The sequence below is a fragment of the Melopsittacus undulatus genome, chromosome 5 (genome assembly GCF_012275295.1).
Source record: "Melopsittacus undulatus isolate bMelUnd1 chromosome 5, bMelUnd1.mat.Z, whole genome shotgun sequence".
In the NCBI taxonomy this organism is placed as follows: Eukaryota; Metazoa; Chordata; class Aves; order Psittaciformes; family Psittaculidae; genus Melopsittacus; species Melopsittacus undulatus.
In genome coordinates, this window is record NC_047531.1 from 5,975,423 (window position 1) to 5,993,990 (window position 18,568).

The 18,568-nt window shown below is 48.1% G+C and overlaps 2 protein-coding genes across 2 annotated transcripts; one reads left to right on the forward strand and one right to left on the reverse strand.

Moving 5' to 3' along the window:
- Positions 1-761: 761 nt before the first annotated feature.
- On the reverse strand, positions 762-5,968 carry MEST (mesoderm specific transcript). Its single transcript, XM_034062897.1, is given in 12 exon segments — positions 762-879; positions 1,242-1,308; positions 1,419-1,492; positions 2,877-2,978; positions 3,439-3,509; positions 4,134-4,149; positions 4,258-4,374; positions 4,376-4,392; positions 4,764-4,820; positions 4,822-4,842; positions 5,257-5,412; positions 5,840-5,968. Coding segments are annotated over 12 exon segments (945 nt in total).
- CEP41 (centrosomal protein 41) lies at positions 5,927-18,033 on the forward strand. The gene is made up of 11 exons (XM_034063008.1): positions 5,927-5,999; positions 6,730-6,793; positions 7,762-7,809; positions 12,505-12,566; positions 13,194-13,263; positions 13,712-13,853; positions 14,874-15,025; positions 15,335-15,402; positions 16,168-16,282; positions 16,476-16,691; positions 17,574-18,033. Exons 1-11 carry the CDS (start codon positions 5,967-5,969, stop codon positions 17,720-17,722), a joined length of 1,119 nt encoding a protein of 372 aa, XP_033918899.1. The 5' UTR covers positions 5,927-5,966; the 3' UTR covers positions 17,723-18,033.
- Positions 18,034-18,568: the final 535 nt, after the last annotated feature.

Below are 18,568 nucleotides of genomic sequence, written 5' to 3' on the forward strand. Positions count from 1 at the left end.
TGGCTCCGGTAGCTATTGCTCACAAGAGCACTGGCTTTTGCTAGGCCCAGTACTGCTTCTTCAGCTTGCCCTAGTGAAAGAGGCATGAGCCTGCCCTGGTGGAGCTACAGCCAGGCTTCAGCAAAGCTCCTGAGGTAGTCCCAGGGGTGCAGCATTGCTGCCTGCTCAACTGAAGAGCAAAGAAACATGGGAAGTGGTAAAAGCATTGAGGTTTAGCGCTTGCCTTTGGGTCATTGGCCATTAAAACGAGGTTACTGAAGGTAATTACAGTCTTTAAATGCTCCTTTATGGGTGCAGAGCATCATTGCCTGGACGTGGGGGATTACAGATCCAGCTCTCCTGCTGTGGCTAGTGTAGGCAAACTCTACTTCAAATTCTTCAGGCCTGACAAGCTGGCCAAGTGTTAACAACTCTTAGCAGAGGGATATCATTTCAGCTGCATCCATGCTGGGAGTATAAGCATCAGATTTTGGCTGCAAGTGGTCCTGGCTACTTGTGACACGTAGCATGGCCTCACAGTGAAGGCAAATAAGGACTCTTGGAACAGACATACGTGCTTCTGTTGTCCTGAGAGCCTAATTTTTATCCCAGCCTCATCTTTTCTGGTGCTTCAAGGATTTACCTGCATAAATGCAGCAGTTTGGTAGCCAAAGATGAGGCTGTTAATGCAAAGTGCTTGATCTGGAGGTAAAACATCCAAGTTTCTTCCTGCCCCCAAAGCCTGCCATGTAAATGCAGAACAAGAACTGAGGTGCAGCAGCTCAGAAGTAGTTGAACAAGTTGAGATAAGCATTCAGGAAGCCTGCTGGATCCTCCAGCTGTGGATAGTGGCTGATGTGGTTGTCCAGCACAGACACTGTGGTCATGGGAAGCACCTTCCTGTTGGGAGAATGCAGCAAGGTGCCACCACTGAAGTAGGACATTACCCACTCATAGCTGTATTCTGCCTGTGACATGGTTTTGGGACAAAAAAAGCCTGTATCAGCTACGTTTGACCACTCTTCCAAGTGTTGGATTTACTTCAGGGTAGTCTGGAGGAGAAGACAACCTCAAGTCAATACATCTTCCCTCTGTCTGCTGTGGGTTTCAAATACCTCATTGTTTTGACTGAAAATTGTGACTTTGATGCCTAAAAACCAGCCTCCATGAAAAGGGAATTGAAGTGAAATCCTTAAGACCAAGTCCTCCCTCAAAATGAACCCCAGTTGTGCATTCACACTTTGTGGTGGGCATTATCTTACTTGTAAAGCTGAAGGGACTCTGGGTGTGGATTCACAGGGTCCAGGGGCCCATAGATGAGATGCAGTGCAAGAGAAGCACAGAGAGAGCTTTTATACCCGAGGACATCCCTAAACTAAGCCAAGAAGACTGTTGCACCCCTCCCAAGCAGTAAAGCAAACCGGGTTCCTGCTCACAGGGGACAGAGGTGGACATCAAAGCCCCAACCCAGCGTTCTCTGTGCTTCTTTCTCTGGTTTATCTACTGCAAAATACTGAAGAGGAACCTGTTGCTACTCAGCAGAAGGTGCCCTGAGGAGCTGCAATGTTGCTCCCAGGGCAGCGTGTGCCTGTGTGATGAGACTGAGGTGGAATCTGCATCTCCCCAGGTCACCTCCTTGGGGCGGCAGCAGCACAGAATCACTCTGCTGATCATCCCCAGCTTAGTGACTTGCTCAAGGTGGTTTCTTTGAGTGCAGTCAATTCAGAGGCCTGCTGGAGAATAACCCACGTTCATGTAGGAAGGGAGAAACAGCTTGAATTTGAGGAGATGGGAAGATAAGGTTTGAATCCTTTCCAGCTGAGATGGAAGCATATTTGGGTCTTCTGCTCTCAATTCAGTGCCACTGGGTTGTAAATGGGGGTGAAACATCCTCACCTTTGTGCCAGGCAGTGCAGTAAGTCACAACCAGCACCAAAAAGTTGCTTGTCCTCAAGTCACCTTAAAGTCCATCCTACTTCCCTTGGGCAGCAGGACAGAAAGTGGGTCCTACACAATGTCAGGAGAAAATCGGTGTGCTGAAAGCCCACACAGGGTCTTATGGGCATTGTGGTGGCTCTGAAAGGTCATCAGATTCACAATTTAAACACCAGATTCGAGTCAGCTGCATTACAAAAAGCTTTCCAAGGACAGGAAGCTGCACTCAATAAACATACCAATACTCTGACATATGGCATTTAAGGTGTTAAGAGATATTTTGGCACTGGCTCTGCTGCCAGTGGAGGTGACACTGCAAAACTGTGCCCCAGAGGGTCTTGCCAAATGGGGAGTGCATCAGCCAGTGCATCCATTGCTGGACTTGGGTGAGCATCCCTCATTATCAAGAGGCAATCAGTGGTCACCCACTGGAGAGGCTGAGCTCACTGGTGTGCTTCGCCTGGAGGTTGTCCCCACTGGGAGCACAGAGGAGTTTCCATGCTGGGAGAGAAGGATGCTTACAAACCCCACCAGATGCAGATACTGAGCTCACATCCACCTGCCCAAAGTCCTTCCAGAGGCCCTGAACTGGAGAGAACCATGTTTAGCTCCAGTTGTTAACAGAGCCTATAAATTGAAGCCTCTGACTTCCAAAGAAGGAAACTAAACCCCATGTTGTACATCTCCAGCCTTGTCCTCCCACCATGCTCAGATCCTCCTGACTCCAAACTTATGCATCACCCTGGCAGGAATCCCTGCTTCTACATCACACCTCAAAGCCCTTTTGGGGTGCAGGGATGATCCCAGATCCCAACAGAAGCAGCTGGAATCACTGGGGAGCCAGGATCCTGGGATTGGGCTGAGTTCTGGTTAACTTCCAAGGCACTCCATGCCTCTGCCTGCAGACAGAGGGACACCACAGGCATAAACCAAAGCTTATGCAGCAAGTAAGGGGGATGTACCTGTCAATGAGGAGATTCCCATCGTTGGTCCGCACGGCCATCCATATATCCCAGTACCCTGCCTGTGAAGGCTGCGTGTAGGGCCCAAAGACTGCCCCAAGCCTGTACAAGAGGGAGTTCAGAGCAGCACAGCAGCAGATGTGTTAGTGTATGGCTCAAGAACTAGCCCTGAAAACCTGAGTTTTCCACTGGGAAAAACAGGAGGCAAGCCCAGCAATGCAAATAGATCCCGAAATACACTCAGAGTTGGACTTTGCAGGCCTTTTGGGGGGGTTGCAACATCTGATAAATAATATAGAGGTGTCTGGGCACTGCATGTGCTGTGGTTTGGGATTTCATGGCCTCTGGAACATGCACAAGTTCAGTACCCATAGGACAGAGGATTTCAGCGTACAGTGAAATCTGTGTCATTAGTAGGTGCCAACCTCGAGAGGGAATGGTCCAGAGGATCAAAGTCACTTAAATCCAGGGGCAAATCCCTTCTGGGACAGCGGGATCTGCTCATGTGCCAAACACCCACTACTCCAATTCCTATGTGGCCCCTGTATGGGCTGTGAGCTACTCACCCTCTGGAGAAGACAAGTTCATCAGACACATGATGATGGGGGACAGCAGCCCCCCATCCTTGAGGATCTGGGGCACAAGGGAAAAAGGAGACAGTGCTGCTCAGTATCATGGAGATGGGCAAAATCCTGCTCCCTTAGGGGGCTTTCCTCCCAGTTCCCCGTAAGGTGAGAGAGCTGGGATGGGTCAGCCTGGACAAGAGAAGGCTCCTGAAGGGGAGACCCCAGAGCAGCTCCAGTGCCTAAAGGGGCTGCAGGAAAGCTGGAGAGGGGCTTGGGACAAGGGCCTGTAGGGACAGGCCAAGGGGAATGGCTTGAACCTGCCCAAGAGAGGGGAGACTGAGCTGAGCTCTTAGGCAGAAGCTGTTCCCTGTGAGGGTGCTGAGGCGCTGGCACAGGGTGCCCAGAGAAGCTGTGGCTGCCCCATCCCTGGCAGTGTTCAAGGCCAGGTTGGACACAGGGGCTTGGAGCAGCTGCTCCAGTGGAAGGTGTCCCTGCCTGTGGCAGGGGTTGGAGCTGGAGGAGCTTTAAGGTCCTTTCCAATCCAAACCATTCTATGATTCTATGAATGAACAGTTTCAGATAATCTCTGCTGCCCCTGGCTTGATAAGAAGGAGCTCAGGAGGGAGTTTAAACATCCTAGAAGATGGGATTTGATGTATGGGAGCCTCCTATCTGCCCACCACAGATGTACTCCAAGACCCCTCAGCCTTCATTACAGAAGAGAAAATGGGGTCCTGCACCACATCCTTCCACTGATCTGCTGGAAATCATCTTGGGGATCCCAAAGAGAGCAGAGCATCAGTGGCAGCAGTGACCTGTGCAGAAGCTCCTGTGTGCCTGTATCCCCATAGGCATGGGACAGGAGGTTGATCCAGCTGTGATGGAGGCCAAGGTGCTGCACCAGCCCCTCAACGATGCTGGCCTGCTTGAATGGAGTAGTGGTGGGATCTCTGTGGAGCAATAGGGAGAGGAGCCACAGTGAAAGCCTGACCCACCACGAGCCCGAAACCCTGAACAAACACCCAAATGGAGGGATATGGGGATATGGGGAAACCAGCAGGTTGTGGCCCCAGACAGAGCAGCAATGGCCATGAGATGATAGAACACTACCCATGCCCCGAAGGGGTCAGGGTGTGTTTGGAGTCACATCAAGGCAGGATGGTGACAGAGCTGATCTCCATCACAAATCTTCCTTATCTGCCATTATAATGTCTTATTCCCTTTCCAGATGTAAGTGGGAGGAGAAGTTGGAGTGCAAACACCAGTCCTCCAGTGGTGCTGGCACAGCAGAATGACCTCATGGTCAAAAGTAACTACTTACAGGTTTGTCACTGAACCCAAATCCTACCAAATCCAGAGCAATGACCTGGTGGAACCTCTTGTGTCAGCACTTCCCACATCTGCAAAGAGGAGAAATGCATTAAAAACCATCTGATGGGAGCAGAAAGAGGGGACATCTGTGGTGATGCTCAGCTATGGATGTCAATGGTCCCTTCCACTGTCCCAAACAGCACCTTCCAGCTTCAGGAAAACTGCAAGAGCTCGAAATATCCCAATAAACAGCAAGATCATCCCCAACAATGAACAGTTGTGGGTCTTACCCTCCCACTTTGGGCTGGAGAATGGGAAAGGGCAATGCGAATAGAGCTTGGCTCTTGTGCAAGGTATTGGAGAGGAACAAAGCTGATATCCTGGAGCACGGTGGTACCTCCTCTGCAGCATCATCCACCCCAGGCTGTCTCCTCATCCCCATGGAAGGAGAAGCCATAGGGGTTGCTGTCAGCATCCAACACACATGCTCTCGCTGCCTTCACCTTGTACCAGTCATAGCTGAAGATCGGGAATCCGTGCAGCAGGAGGACAATGAGTCCTGTAATGGTGCTGCTGGAATCTGGGAAGGGAATGGGGCACCTCAGCATCAGTTTCTCCCTGTTTCCTCCTCTAGGGGACACGCTTTGCTGTTCGCCTCCCTAGAACCACAACCACACATGGTGTTGTCTTTCCCACTGCTCCCTTAAAAACCAACGTGGGTTTGACTCGCACCACAGCTTCGGAAACCCAACCAGGTGAGGAACCATGGCCACTGGTACCGACTGGATGCAAACAGGGACCCCATTGAGGGTCTAAGGCTCAAAGCCCAGCCCCCGAATATCCCCCTCCCATACCCCGCAAGGCCCCGCCCCTCCAACAAGCCCCGCCCCTCGAATAGACCCCGCCCCCCAACAAGCCCCGCCCCTCGAACAAACCCCGCCCCTCGAGTAGGCCCCGCCCGCGCCTCTCCCAGGGTGTCACGTGTTCCTCTCAGACCACGCCCCCCCACCATCGCGCATGCGCCTTCCCTCCCATCTCCCCGTCACAGCGCGTGGAAGCCGTTGCCCGGCGACGTTTGAGGTTTACCGCAATCCCCCTCTGCGCCTTCTGATTGGCCGCGGGGAGAGGGAGGAGGCCAATCAGAGCGGGCGTAGTTGGGGGGTTGGACGTCAGAACGTGGAGGGCGGTTGGGCAAGCGGGTCGGAGCGGGACCATGTCGAGCAGGAGGAGCGTTGGGGACCCTGAGGTGAGTCCCGTCGGGGACCCTGAGGTGAGTCCCGTCGGGGACCCTGAGGTGAGTCCCGTCGGGGACCCTGAGGTGAGTCCCGTCGGGGACCCTGAGGTGAGTCCCGTCGGGGACCCTGAGGTGAGTCCCGTGGGGGACCCTGAGGTGAGTCCCGTGGGGGACCCTGAGGTGAGACCCGTGGGGGACCCTGAGGTGAGGCCCGTTGGGGACCCTGAGGTGAGACCCGTGGGGGACCCTGAGGTGAGGCCCGTGGGGGACCCTGAGGTGAGACCCGTTGGGGACCCTGAGGTGAGGCCCGTTGGGGACGCTGAGGTGAGACCCGGGGTCCTTTTTTCGGCCTGGCCCTCCCTTCACCGGCACCCTTGGCCCGGGGTTGTGGTGGGCTGGGGGGGCCGGGCCCTGTTCTGAGGGGATGTGAGGGGTGTCAGCAGCGTTGGGGTTATGAGGTTAGAGCCGGGTGAGCTGTGGTGGAGAGAGGAAGGGAAATGGGCTAGGGGAAGGTGTCCCTGCCCAAGGCAGGGGTTGGAGCTGGGTGAGCTTTAGGGTCTCTTCCAACCCAAACCATTCCGTGATTCTGAGGTCTGTCTGAGAGGTTGCTTGTGGTCTTGCTCTTCTTTTTGCTCTTAGACTTCTTCAAGTTGCCTTTCCTGTTAATGAGAGAGGGTTTTTGTCTTTAAAACAAATAATAGTTGTACATTGACTTCCTTTTGTATTTTCTTTTGTAAACCAGTATTTAACCAGACGCATCCCTCAGAATCCCAAATACCAGCATATAAAAACCCGTCTCGATACTGGTAAGTGAAGCTGATGCTGGTGAATGTCATTATTGTAGTGTAACAACACCAAATGTGGATGTAGGAGCATAGAAAAACGTGCTGAGTGTCTTCTGCCTCTGTCCTGAGCTGCTTTACCCCACATATCAGCTATATCAGAACTTGCATCCGAAGTATGATGCATTGCAGCTTAGAGTCTTGGGCTCTGCAGTGACAATTCCCATGGGAATTGCTGGTCCTGGAGTTCCTGTATTATTCTTGTGTTAGTTAATATCTTGGCAATGGTGTAAGTCAAGATGCTTATTTGGGGGTGTCTTCAGGGATTGGCCTGGTTGGACACAGGGGCTTGGAGCAGCTGCTCCAGTGGAAGGTGTCCCTGCCTGTAGCAGGGGATTGGAACTGGATGAACTTTGAGGTCCCTGTCAACCCAAACCATTCCATGATACTTCTGCCCCCTCACTGGAAACCCTATAAAACAGACTCGGGTATGTCCTGTAGAACTGAAGCAGCACTGTGGGTATGTGTAGATTTGAGCTCCTCCTGGTGTGGAGCACCTGTAGTGACTTTTGCCTGGGCTTTCACCTAAGGGTCACCTCCTGTTCCCCAGGGTTCAGCAGGACTTAGACTTTGCTATTTAGTTTGGCTTTTCTTTGTGAGAAAAAGCTTCTAGAAGGAAAATGATGGTCTTATTTATGGCTGCCTGCTGTTGTCATGGTGAAAGAGGATCTGCAGCAACGTCTGTTGTCTTAGGCTGATCTTTGTCTTTAAAAAAATCCAAATTTAAGACTTAATAGCCCTGAAGAAAAGCACTAATAAAATAAATTGTAACAAACTGATCCTTTTTCCCCCTTTTTCACCCCTTCTTTTTCCCCCATTTTCTCACCCCTCCTTCTTTTTTCCTTATTTTTTCCCCTCTTCTTTTCACCATTATTTCCCCATTCCTTTTCATGTTTTTATCTTTATTTTTCCTCTTTTTCCTCTTTTTACAGGGTGCAGCTTGACAAAATACACTGAGAAATTGGTAAAAGTCAAAAAAAGTGAGTATCTGAGCGGAGTAGAATGTAATTGGTGGGTTAGTTCCAAACAGGAAGAGCATCAAGGAGCAGGGATTGAATTCCAGGCCCTCCATTTGCTTGGAAATCTCTGTTCCAGTGATTCCCATAGCCATTTACAGGAAGGAATTGCAGAAACATGCCGCAGTAGGATACAAAGATGGTTCTGCCTTGATTTTTGGACGCTTTCTGCTTTGTCTTGTGCCTTATTTCCCTGTTTCTCTTAGTGCGTGACAGTTTTAACTTAAGAAACCAGGCAGGCAGTTCTAGGAGTCTTTCCAGATCCTTCTTAGTGTAACAATTTTATTGCTATTGAATGGAAAACAGATAGGAAGAAGTTCTCTGGACTAAGAAAACGAGACTAGACCCATCTGGGAAGACTCAGACTGTGCTCCTGATGCTTCATTTTGCTCTTGGGTAACAAATTGAGATCTCTTACTTCTGTATCATTTTAACATACTTGGGTTTCTCTCAGAATACTCCAAGATTCTGTTCATTATTCATTGAGGATGATCAGGGACTGGAACAGCTCCTGTATGAAGACAGGCTGAGAATGTTGGGGCTGTTGAGCCTGGAGAAGAGAAGCTGCGTGGAGACCTCATAGCAGCCTTCCAGTATCTGAAGGGGGCCTACAGGGATGCTGGGGAGGGACTATTCATTAGGGACTGTAGTGATAGGACAAGGGGAGATGGGTTGAAACTTAAACAGCAGAGGTTTAGACTGGATATAAGGAAGAAATCCTTTACTGTTAGGGTGGTGAGGCACTGGAATGGGTTGCCCAGGGAGGTTGTGAATGCTCCATCCCTGGCAGTGTTCAAGGCCAGGTTGGATGAAGCCTTGGGTGATATGGTTTAGTGTGAGGTGTCCCTGCCCATGGCAGTGGGGTTGGAACTGAATGATCCTAAGGTCCTTTCCAACCCTAACTATTCTATGATTTCACCAGAAGCAAAGACTGATGCTTTGAAGCCTCTGGGTCATTCAGGCTGATGAAAACCTGATGGATTCTTTTTTCACTCTCTTTTTCCACTGAAAACAAGCCTTTAAGAAAATCTCTTGCTAAAAAGCAAACATTTTACTACTATTGTCCAGATTATTCTCACACAGAGAGCCAAGAAAGCTCTTAAAACTAGAAAGCTGCATTTCTTGCTGTGGAAAACAAAAACTATCCCCATTAATGAGGATTAATTAGGATTTGGAACATTCAGGCTTAATTCTTGGACCCATTTATTCTCTTCCTCTGAGCTGCTGCTGTTCGCATTAGAAGGCAGGTCACTAATCTGTCACGTGAATATATCAGAGCTCAGCTTTGTGCAGAATGGTCCTTTGTTGCTGGCTTGTTTGTTGCTTTGCTTTAAGCACCACAGGTCTGTGGGGAGAATCAAAGGAGAAATGACTTTCCTGTCCAAAATCCTCTGTTGCCTGGCTAAGATTTCAGTGCTTGACACTGGCTTGCCATCACTTGTTCTCTGTGCTTCAGATCTTGTTATATGGCTCTAGTTGGTTTTCAGTCTCTGCTCTGAGTCTGATTTGGTTTCATGTAGGACTTCTTTTGTTGAACCACAGTTCTGCAACCCAACAGAAACCTTCCCATTCTCTTTGGGCTGAATAGACACCTTCTGTTCCCAGGCAATTTGGAAACTTCTCTCCCTTGGTTTCTCATGAATAGATGACACCACTTGGACACAACTTTAAATACCCACTACAGGCAACTCTCTGTCTCTGTGTAATGTGAGAGAGAGGGATTTAAACCTGTGGAATTAAAATGAAGGGAGGTGGAACCACGATGATTTGTTCCTTTTGGAGGATTGACTTGAGGAGAGACACTGAGTCTTTTCCCTTCCTCTGGTGTCTCCACTCCTTTTCGAAGCCCTGAGGAGCACATCCTTGATTCCACAATAATTCCAGCCCCAAAGCAGTTCACTGAAGGGAAGAATGTCAGAAAATTCCAGTGGATCTTCCAGGACAGAACTGGGTACGTTGTGTTGCTTCTATAGGCAGGAGCAGCACTTGTGTGGCCTTCGTGATCACTGCTGGGGTATTCATGCAGAGCAGTCAAATTAGTCTGTTGTAATAACAACAGCTTTGGGCTGGTTTTCCTGTTGATAGGAATAATTTTGGGTGGTAAAGGTAAGAACTAGGTCATAAAGAGTTGTTCTGGGATAAATAATCCTCACTTGTGGTGGGCAGAAAGCATCCAGCAGCTGTTTTGTGTGAGCACTGTGATAGTTTGGTCAGTGTACATAGGCATCCAGCTCATCATAAGCTTTCTGCTTTTCTTTATCTTTCTAAGTTAAGTTGATTTCTTGCTCTACACATGACTGAAAGCCTCTTTTTGCCCATGGCTGGAGTGGTTTAACCATATGGACGTGGGCTGCATGTGGGTTTTGTATCAGGCAGAGGAAATGGGCTGAATTATTGCTGTTTTTTCATGTTAAAGAGAGACTTTAGCAACCTGAACCTGAGGCTTGAAGCCAAGTTCATTTTCAAGTGCACTGACGTTCTGAAATCCAGTTTATGTGTAGATCTTGTACTTGATTCAGCCCCATAGTTAGAAATGTATAGTGCAAATTGCAGTGTGCAGGGATGTTTTGGATGGGCTCCTTTTCCTTAGGTAAGTTGTTGAGTAGCAAGTAGGCACTTGCTTTGCTGCCTGATAAATGTTGTATAGGGTAGAGTGTTGAATTTAGTATCTCTGCTTGGTCTGGATGCTGAAAAGCACTTGGTCTGCCTCTTCCAGAAGCACATTTAAGAAGGGAAGGATAAGAGTAAGACCAAACCAGAGATTAAAACTCACAATTTCTCTTTTTGTCTCTGTTGTTTAAGGTTACATAGGTTGTGTATGGGGGGAATCGTGTCCAAGCATTGTCACCACTTGTATTGAGAAGAGACCTCAGCCTGCTTCTCTAAACACATGTCAGCTTGAGCATTTCCCTAAGCTAATTTGGCAGTAATTTTTGGTGTAGTGGATTCAGGCTTATGGATTTGAGACCTTCCTCCCCCCTTTTCCCCCTTGCTTAAGCTAATGGAGCATTCAGCAGATGGTTATAGGGGATTTAAAATTGCTTAACTAGCTGGATTTGCTGAAGGTCCTGTTCTCTGTTGCTAAAGTCTGTTGTCTTTTATCTCTCTTAGCTGAAGAAAGACCACTTTGGAATCTCTTCCAACAGTTAGAAACATGCAAAGGATTTTTCTTTATTAAATATAAATACCTCTTGACTTTAGAGCTGGAGCCTCATAAGGGATGAAGAGGAGGAAGAAAAGAGAGAGCTTAGATTCCTTAGTGTGGCTTCAAGAGCTTCATGCAGAGCTCTGTTAGAGTTGCAGTGCCTGACACAGGAGGAATTTTGTTCATCTTTGCCTTTTGCTGCCCATGCAAGATTGATATTTATTTTCCCTCACTTTTTCTTTTTCCTGTCTTCTTTCTTGCTCTAAATGCCCCAAAGATCAAGACTTCTGTTACTTCCCATGGGAGGCTTTTTTATATCAAGATGCTCCTACAGATATCATCTTTGCTTCTCTCTCCTCCTACATAAACCCTTTTGTTTCCCATTAGAAGGCTCATCTCTCCCTTGTGTTTACACATCTCAAATATCTGCAGTCTGCCTCTTGTCATTGCTTCCATTGGGCTGTTAATCTCTGCTCTGGTTGTCTGCCAGTCATTCCAGCAGCCCTCTGGCTTTCCTTGCTACCTCAGCTTTGTCTTCAGGCTTAAGATTCAATTAGTCCAGTTTCTCTGTAGCAATTGTGTCAGCTTTGAGCTGGTGTCCAGACTGAGCTGCTGCTTTCTGTGTGAAAGACATTCTTTCATGTATCCCTTCTTCTAGATATCCATATCATTGTAGGGATTGGATTTTGACAGACAAAAGTAAGAAAACCTGGAGCATCTGAAGATTAAATATGCATGTTTAGCTTAGTACCTGACAAAACAGAGTCCAACATAGAATGTCCTTGTGCTCTCATCCTCCTATAACTTGTACAAAGTAAAAATTCAATGCAGTGTCTAAAGGGACTGCAGGAAACCTGGAGAGGGGCTTTGGACCAGAGCCTGCAGGGACAGGACAAGGGAATGGCTTTAACCTGCCCAAGGGGAGACTGAGCTGAGCTCTTAGGCAGAAGCTGTTCCCTGTGAGGGTGCTGAGGCGCTGGCACAGGGTGCCCAGAGAAGCTGTGGCTGCCCCATCCCTGGCAGTGTTCAAGGCCAGGTTGGACACAGGGGCTTGGAGCAGCTGCTCCAGTGGAAGGTGTCCCTGCCTGTGGCAGGGGTTGGAACTGGAGGAGCTTTAAGGTCCCTCCAACCCAAACCAGTCTAGGATTTTATGGTTCCAGTAAACTTAATCTGGTTTAAGAGGCTTTGTGACATAGTGGGCTTCAAAGAACAGCAGACAAAGGTGCTAAATTCATGAGACTTTCTCCAGCAAGAGGAGAAAACACACAATGATACACACTTGAGCCTGAAAGCAACTAAATCTGCCTTGTCCAGATATGCTTAAAATGGAGAAGATCTCTCTTTATAACTGGTATTACTTTCCACAAAGTCTTCAGGTTTTAGTGCCCCCAAATCCTGCTGCATTGGTGAAGGGAGTCTATGAGAATAGCTGGGACTGAGCCCATGAGCTGGCACTGCAAAAGGTGGGAATTAACTGAAAACTGACTTGTTTTTCTTCTGTTTTCTCTTTGAAGATTACAGATATAAAAAGGATGAGCTGTTTAAAAGGCTGAAAGTGACCACTTTTGCCCAGTTGGTATGTATGGTTCCCTCTCTGGCCTCTGAAGGTTGTCATCTTTCAGGAGTGCATTGTTTGTCCCTCTAAAGCTTTCATGTTGTTATTTCCTGCAGTGTTTTAACTCTCTGTACCCTGTTCTCTCCCCAGTTATGTGGCTTTAGTAACTCCTGTACTGGCTTCGTCCTGCCCTTATAGATTTCCCTTAATACAAGCAAACCGTTCAGGCCAATACTTTCAGAGGACTAAAAATGCTTTTAGTTTCAAATTGAAGTTTTTAGTGACTCTGTCTTTGAAATTTATTCCCTATTTTTTATGTCCCTTCATTTAAGAGGATTTTTAAGTCTCTTATAAGAGAAAAGGGCTATGTAAAGGAGGTTCAAATGTGATCTCCTCAAGCTTTGTATCACAGCCTGAAGCCCTCCCTACCAGAGGGTTTTACTGCACATGATGGGAAGGTTCTTGACTTTAAGGCTTTCTCTGTGTTTTTAAATCAAATTAATCCAAATATTAAAGGCTGGTAAGTTTGTAATGAGTTAAATGTGTCTTGGCTCAGGGATTGTTTTTCCTTAAGTTGATCCCTGCTCTCCTGCAGTGACATCAGTGCATGTGTATCAAGGTATTGTTGGTCTCTTTTGTCTCCCACAGGTCATCCAGGTTGCCTCTTTATCTGATGAAATCTTAGAAGTGACAAACAAGGAGATCCACAAGCTGGAAGGTAACAATATTTGTTGTAAGCACAAAGAGAAGGAGCTATAGATCACTATCATGTGGTGAGCTGGGTCCTGGCAGACAGAGGTGACTATTCAGCAGGGGAAAAACAACTTCACTTTTGGCCTGCAGCCACTTCACTTTGTGAACAGCAACACTCCTAAAGGAGAGGCTGCAAGTGAGAAAGTTCTCACGCTGTCAAGGTTATTATAGTAACTCAGTAGATATCATGCATCAAGAACTACATATTTATTCTTCAAATTAGATCTTCAGTCCTTAAAAATCCTATGGCTCTGTGTTATTGATATGAGGCTGTTAGTAAAAGGTCCTTATAAGAGGATGAAACAAGGCTGTCTTTGAGAGACATGCTTTCTCCTAAGACTAGGAACTAGCTTAGAACCTGCTTGCTTATTTCCTGCAGCATGTTAAGTCTGTGCACCCTGTTCTCTCCCCAGATGGTGATTCTGCTGCTGCACATCCAGATGCTGAAGTCACGGAAGAGACAAATGGGAAAGGAAGCCCTGATAGGACACCCAGTCCAATCCTGTTCCTAAACAATGCAGGGGCTGGGGTTTCCTATCGCTCCACACTGCAGAGGTGCCTGACGATAATACACCATTTCCTTCCTGTCATAGCAGATAATTCCTTTTATCCAGCTAGTTTTTTGTAGTTGCTGTTAAATAGCTTTCTATTGTATTTCTCATTAAAGCCTGAGTTTGGAGGTCTGGAAGTGTGAGCAAGAGAGGGGTTGGCAGGTTCTCCCGTCTGAGCTTGGTTTGAGGCTGTAACCCAGCCTCTGGCCACCTGAAATGGGTGACCAGGAAATGTATTTGTGGGATTTGACCCAGGTCCCTGGGTTGAACAATCCATGTTATAAACTGCTCTGGTAAACTCAGTAGTGTGCCTTGCTGATGGTAACACATTGTTCCATAGTTGAGAATAAAAGGCCAGTTTCCAAACCCACTGCATCACTAGTCAAGGTCAGAGGTACCAGAAAGCCATTGCAGAAGGAAGCTTTGTTTCTGCTCTTCCCTTGCAAACACTAACAGTTGAGATGCTCACCTGACAGACCTAGTGTTCATCTGTTCAAGCTGTCGATTTAGTGACCACTAAGAGCATCTGAAGGTTTCTCTTCATGTCCTTTACCCAGTGTAGTGGTGAAATGGGAAACCTCTGCATAGCACTGGTGCCTGACAGTTATTCAGTGTGTCTGACTTGCTGAGATCTTGGGTCTAGTGTGAGGTGTCCCTGCCCATGGCAGGGTCTTGGAACTGGATGATCTTAAGGTCCTCTCCAACCCAAACCATCCTGTGATTCTATGATCTTGGTGTTGGCAGCTTCTTAGTATCATTCTCCCTCACTTTATGACATAAATCACCAGTAACTGACTGTTCCAGAAGAGTATGGCATTTCACATAGCAAGGCTGTACTGTTTCATATCCTGCTAAAATCAGCCTCTTCTGATGTCCTTGGAAATGTGAAATCGAACTTCTCTATTTCCGTGTGGTGTCTGGTGGTACTGGGATGTCAATGGACTATTGGAACTGTGACTGCTGGTGAGGTATGGAAGCATTCATAGTGGTAGCTTGTACCATAACCTCCTCATTCTTCTTGCAGTGTGATAAGTGGTGTTGGTGAACTGGGTATAGAGGAGGGCACTCCAAAGAAAGAAGACACTGCGGCTAAAGACACACCTTATCCCGACTGCCCCTTCCTGCTTTTGGATGTAAGAGACCGCGACGCATACAACCAATGTCATATTATTGGAGGTGAGGAGACTACAATCCCACAGCAGCCTCAGCTGGGATCATCCCTCCTGCTCCATCTCATATCCTGGCTGGCTTCATTTTAACCCCCAAGATGGGACATCCTTAGGTGCAGCATGATCTCAGCACTCACCCAGTACACCCATCCTTCCTGGAAAGGGTTAAGGGTGTGGAGCTGATGCTAATCCCTTATTCAGTGGGTTTCCATGTCTGCTGAATCCTAACAAGTCTGTGTCAGTTGTACTCCAGGTTGTGTGATGGTTGATGTTCAGCTGCTGTATGATTTCTCTCTCTTTGTCTTCTCCTCTGCAGCTTATTCCTACCCTATTGCAATGCTGTCTAGAGCCATGAATCCATACTCAAATACTATTCTGGAATATGTATCCTTTACATATGAAGTGCTGACCTAAACCAAATAAGGGGCGGGATGTTGAGGGAGGCTTTTGAAATCAGTTGGAGCTGTAGCAGCTGCTGTGACTGGGACAATGCTGAGCGAAATCCAGGGATTTCAAGGAAGATAGGAGACGAGGTCCTTTATGCTGACTGTGATTACCTGACAAGGCTCTGCTGCCACCATCAGATGCCACATTCTAGTTCTTCAAGGCTGTAACACCTCTTGGCTCCGGTGGGAGCTGCCTGAATTTGGCATTCCGTGGGGTTTCGGCTGCTGGAAGGCAAAGCCATACTTGGGCTTCCACCCCCTGCTGTTGATCCACATTCATCAAATCCTTCAGCTTCCTCTCAGCACCTTGGTGGGGATTGGCTTTTCTTTGAGGATTAGAAAGAGGATTATCAGGCAGGATTAGGCTGATAATTGTCCTCTTGTGAGGGCTGCAGGGGAGAGGGGAGGTTGTAAATGAAGGTGCTTCATGTTCTTGCCTGTTGCTAACCAGTGTTAGAACAGTGGTGGACTCTTGCTGGAAGGGCTCCACTCCAGTGGGGATTAGGCTGTGTCCTTCATGTCTGTCAAGCCTCATCACCCAGAAATCAGATTTAAATGACAGATGCAGGGAAGACTTGATTTAAATACACTTGCAGATCAAGTAGGGATTCTCTCAGTCTCCAGTCCCACTTGTCTCCTTGTCTCTCTAAAAGGGTATTAACAGTTACATGAAGTTTCCAAAGGAATCCTTAACTCTTAGCAGAAAAATGCCCATGGGAAGATGATAATTCTGTATGACAATGATGAGAGGTTAGCCAGCCAGGCTGCAACATCTATGTGTGAGAGGGGCTTTGAGAACGTCTTCATGTTATCTGGAGGTAAGTGGGGATGGGCAGAACCCCTTGAGACCTCAGGAGGGTGGATCAAGTACAGAGAGCAAGGCTTATGTGAGCTGGAGGTTGGGAAGAGTTGGATATTCAGCTCTGCCACGTGTTTTCCTTGGAACTGGTCCTGTCACTGATCCCATCCTAGCTGGTGGTCACTGATAACATGTGACATGTCCGTCTGCAGGTCTAAAGGTCCTAGCACAGAAGATCCCAGAAGGACTCATCACGGGCTCGCTCCCTGCATGTTGCCATGTAACACCTCCCTCTGGATCTGCCCGGAAAAAGACCTCTCTGCAGGTGCCATTCACACCAGCTGAGAATAGATGGAGATTCTCTGAAGATAACCTACAGAAGATTAAATGCTACCTTGAAGAGCAGCACATTCCTTCAGACACTGCCAGTAAGAGTCCAGGACAAACACTGCAGCCCCTTGCTGTAGCTCTTGAGCCTGCCCTGCAGCACTTCTCTGTCGTCATCTTCCCATGAGAGTGCTGGGAGAGGGGTTTGTTTCCTAAACAGACTGAGAGGATCCACCAAAACCTGTGCTATGCCAATCCCAAAGGATTTACATCTTGTATAGCTGGGGTCTGGGTCTGGGTTTGCTGGGCGTTGGCATATGTCATTTTACCCACTACATTTAAATGTCTTTAGGTTTAACTGGTGATTAATGGGGTCTTCAAATGCATAGGCCTCCATAGTTAGATAGAAACTCTACCCAAACCCTGCACTGAATTATCCGTGGGTCTGTATGTTTACAGGGCTGGAGAGCCAGCAAGGGAGCAGCAGATCATAGAATCCCAGTGTGATTTAGGTTGGAAGGAACCTTAAAGCTCATCAGCTTCCAACCCCCTGCCACAGGCCGGGACACCTTCCACTGGAGCAGCTGCTCCAAGCCCCTGTGTCCAACCTGGCTTTGAACACTGCCAGGGATGGGGCAGCCACAGCTTCTCTGGGCACCCTGTGCCAGCGCCTCAGCACCCTCACAGGGAACAGCTTCTGCCTTATCTCCAACCTGAACTTCTTCTGTTTCAGTCTGAACCCATCACCCCTTGTCCTATCACTACAGTCCCTGATGAAGAGTCCCTCTCCAGCATCCTTGTAGCCCCCTTCAGACATTGGAAGCTGCTCTGAGGGTTTCCACGTAGCTTTGCTTCTCCAGGCTCAACAGCCCCAGTGTTCTCAGCCTGTCTCCATACGGGAGGTGCTCATCCATCATTTGTGTGTCCTTGTGCTCCATCCCACACTCAGCTCCTGACCTTTGGGTTGTTTCTTTTCCCCACAGGCCGTCTTAGCAGTGGATCTTCAGGACACAATTCAAGGGCAACCGCTAGGAGGAGCAGCTCCAGTCTCCCCAGCACTGCTGGCAATGGGGGAGTCCTCAGTGCCCACTCATTCAGCAGGAACAGCATCCAGAACAGGCCATGGAAATAAGCAGCAGTGTTTTATGCCACTGAACACATCTGGAAACAGAGCTGGTAAAGTCCCGATTTTGCTGTGGGGAACTGATCCAAAACCCACAACTGCTCAGGGCTGTGTGAAAACCTCCTTCTGCAATGGACAGACTGAACTAGCCTGAGGGGTTTGAGATTCTCCAGGTGCAGAACTGAATGTACTTTCTGGTTGTCTTGATGGGTTTGTATGCTCTGGGGCCTCTTGACTTGATGTTCTTTGGAGGATAAAGTCAAACTCTGGGAGTTTTAATTGTCATTTAGGTTTTATTAAATTAAACACCTTATGGTTGAGTGCTTCTTTCAGTTTGAGAGCTATCAGAGAGCCTGGAGTGGTGCCTATGGAAGCTGGGAGTCAGCAGGGGCTTGGCTCTCCCTCCCCTAAGGATTATAGCAGGTGAGGAGGGACCTTTCTACCACCACAAGTTAATGTTCAACCACACAAAGACACAGAATCCATCACGTCCTAGGTCTCTGCTTGCCTAGTAAGTGTCAAACTAAACATCTTCCCCTTCCAGAAGCAGAGGGCACCTTTCCTTTCTGCTGTGTCCCACTGTTTCCATGCCAGGCTTTAAGGCCAGGCTGGACAGAACCTTGGGGACATGGCCTAGTGTGAGGTCCCTGCTTATGGCAGGGGTTGGAACTGGGTGATCATAAGGTCCTTTCTAACCCAAACCATTTTACATTTCTATGCCCATTTAATCCCCCTTTTGGGGCAGCACACTGTTCATGTTGGCTGATTAGCACCAAGCTGGTCTCCAGAATGACTTTTCACTGTGACTTCGGAAAAGAGAAACCATTGCTCATCCTTCTTTACATTGATTTATTG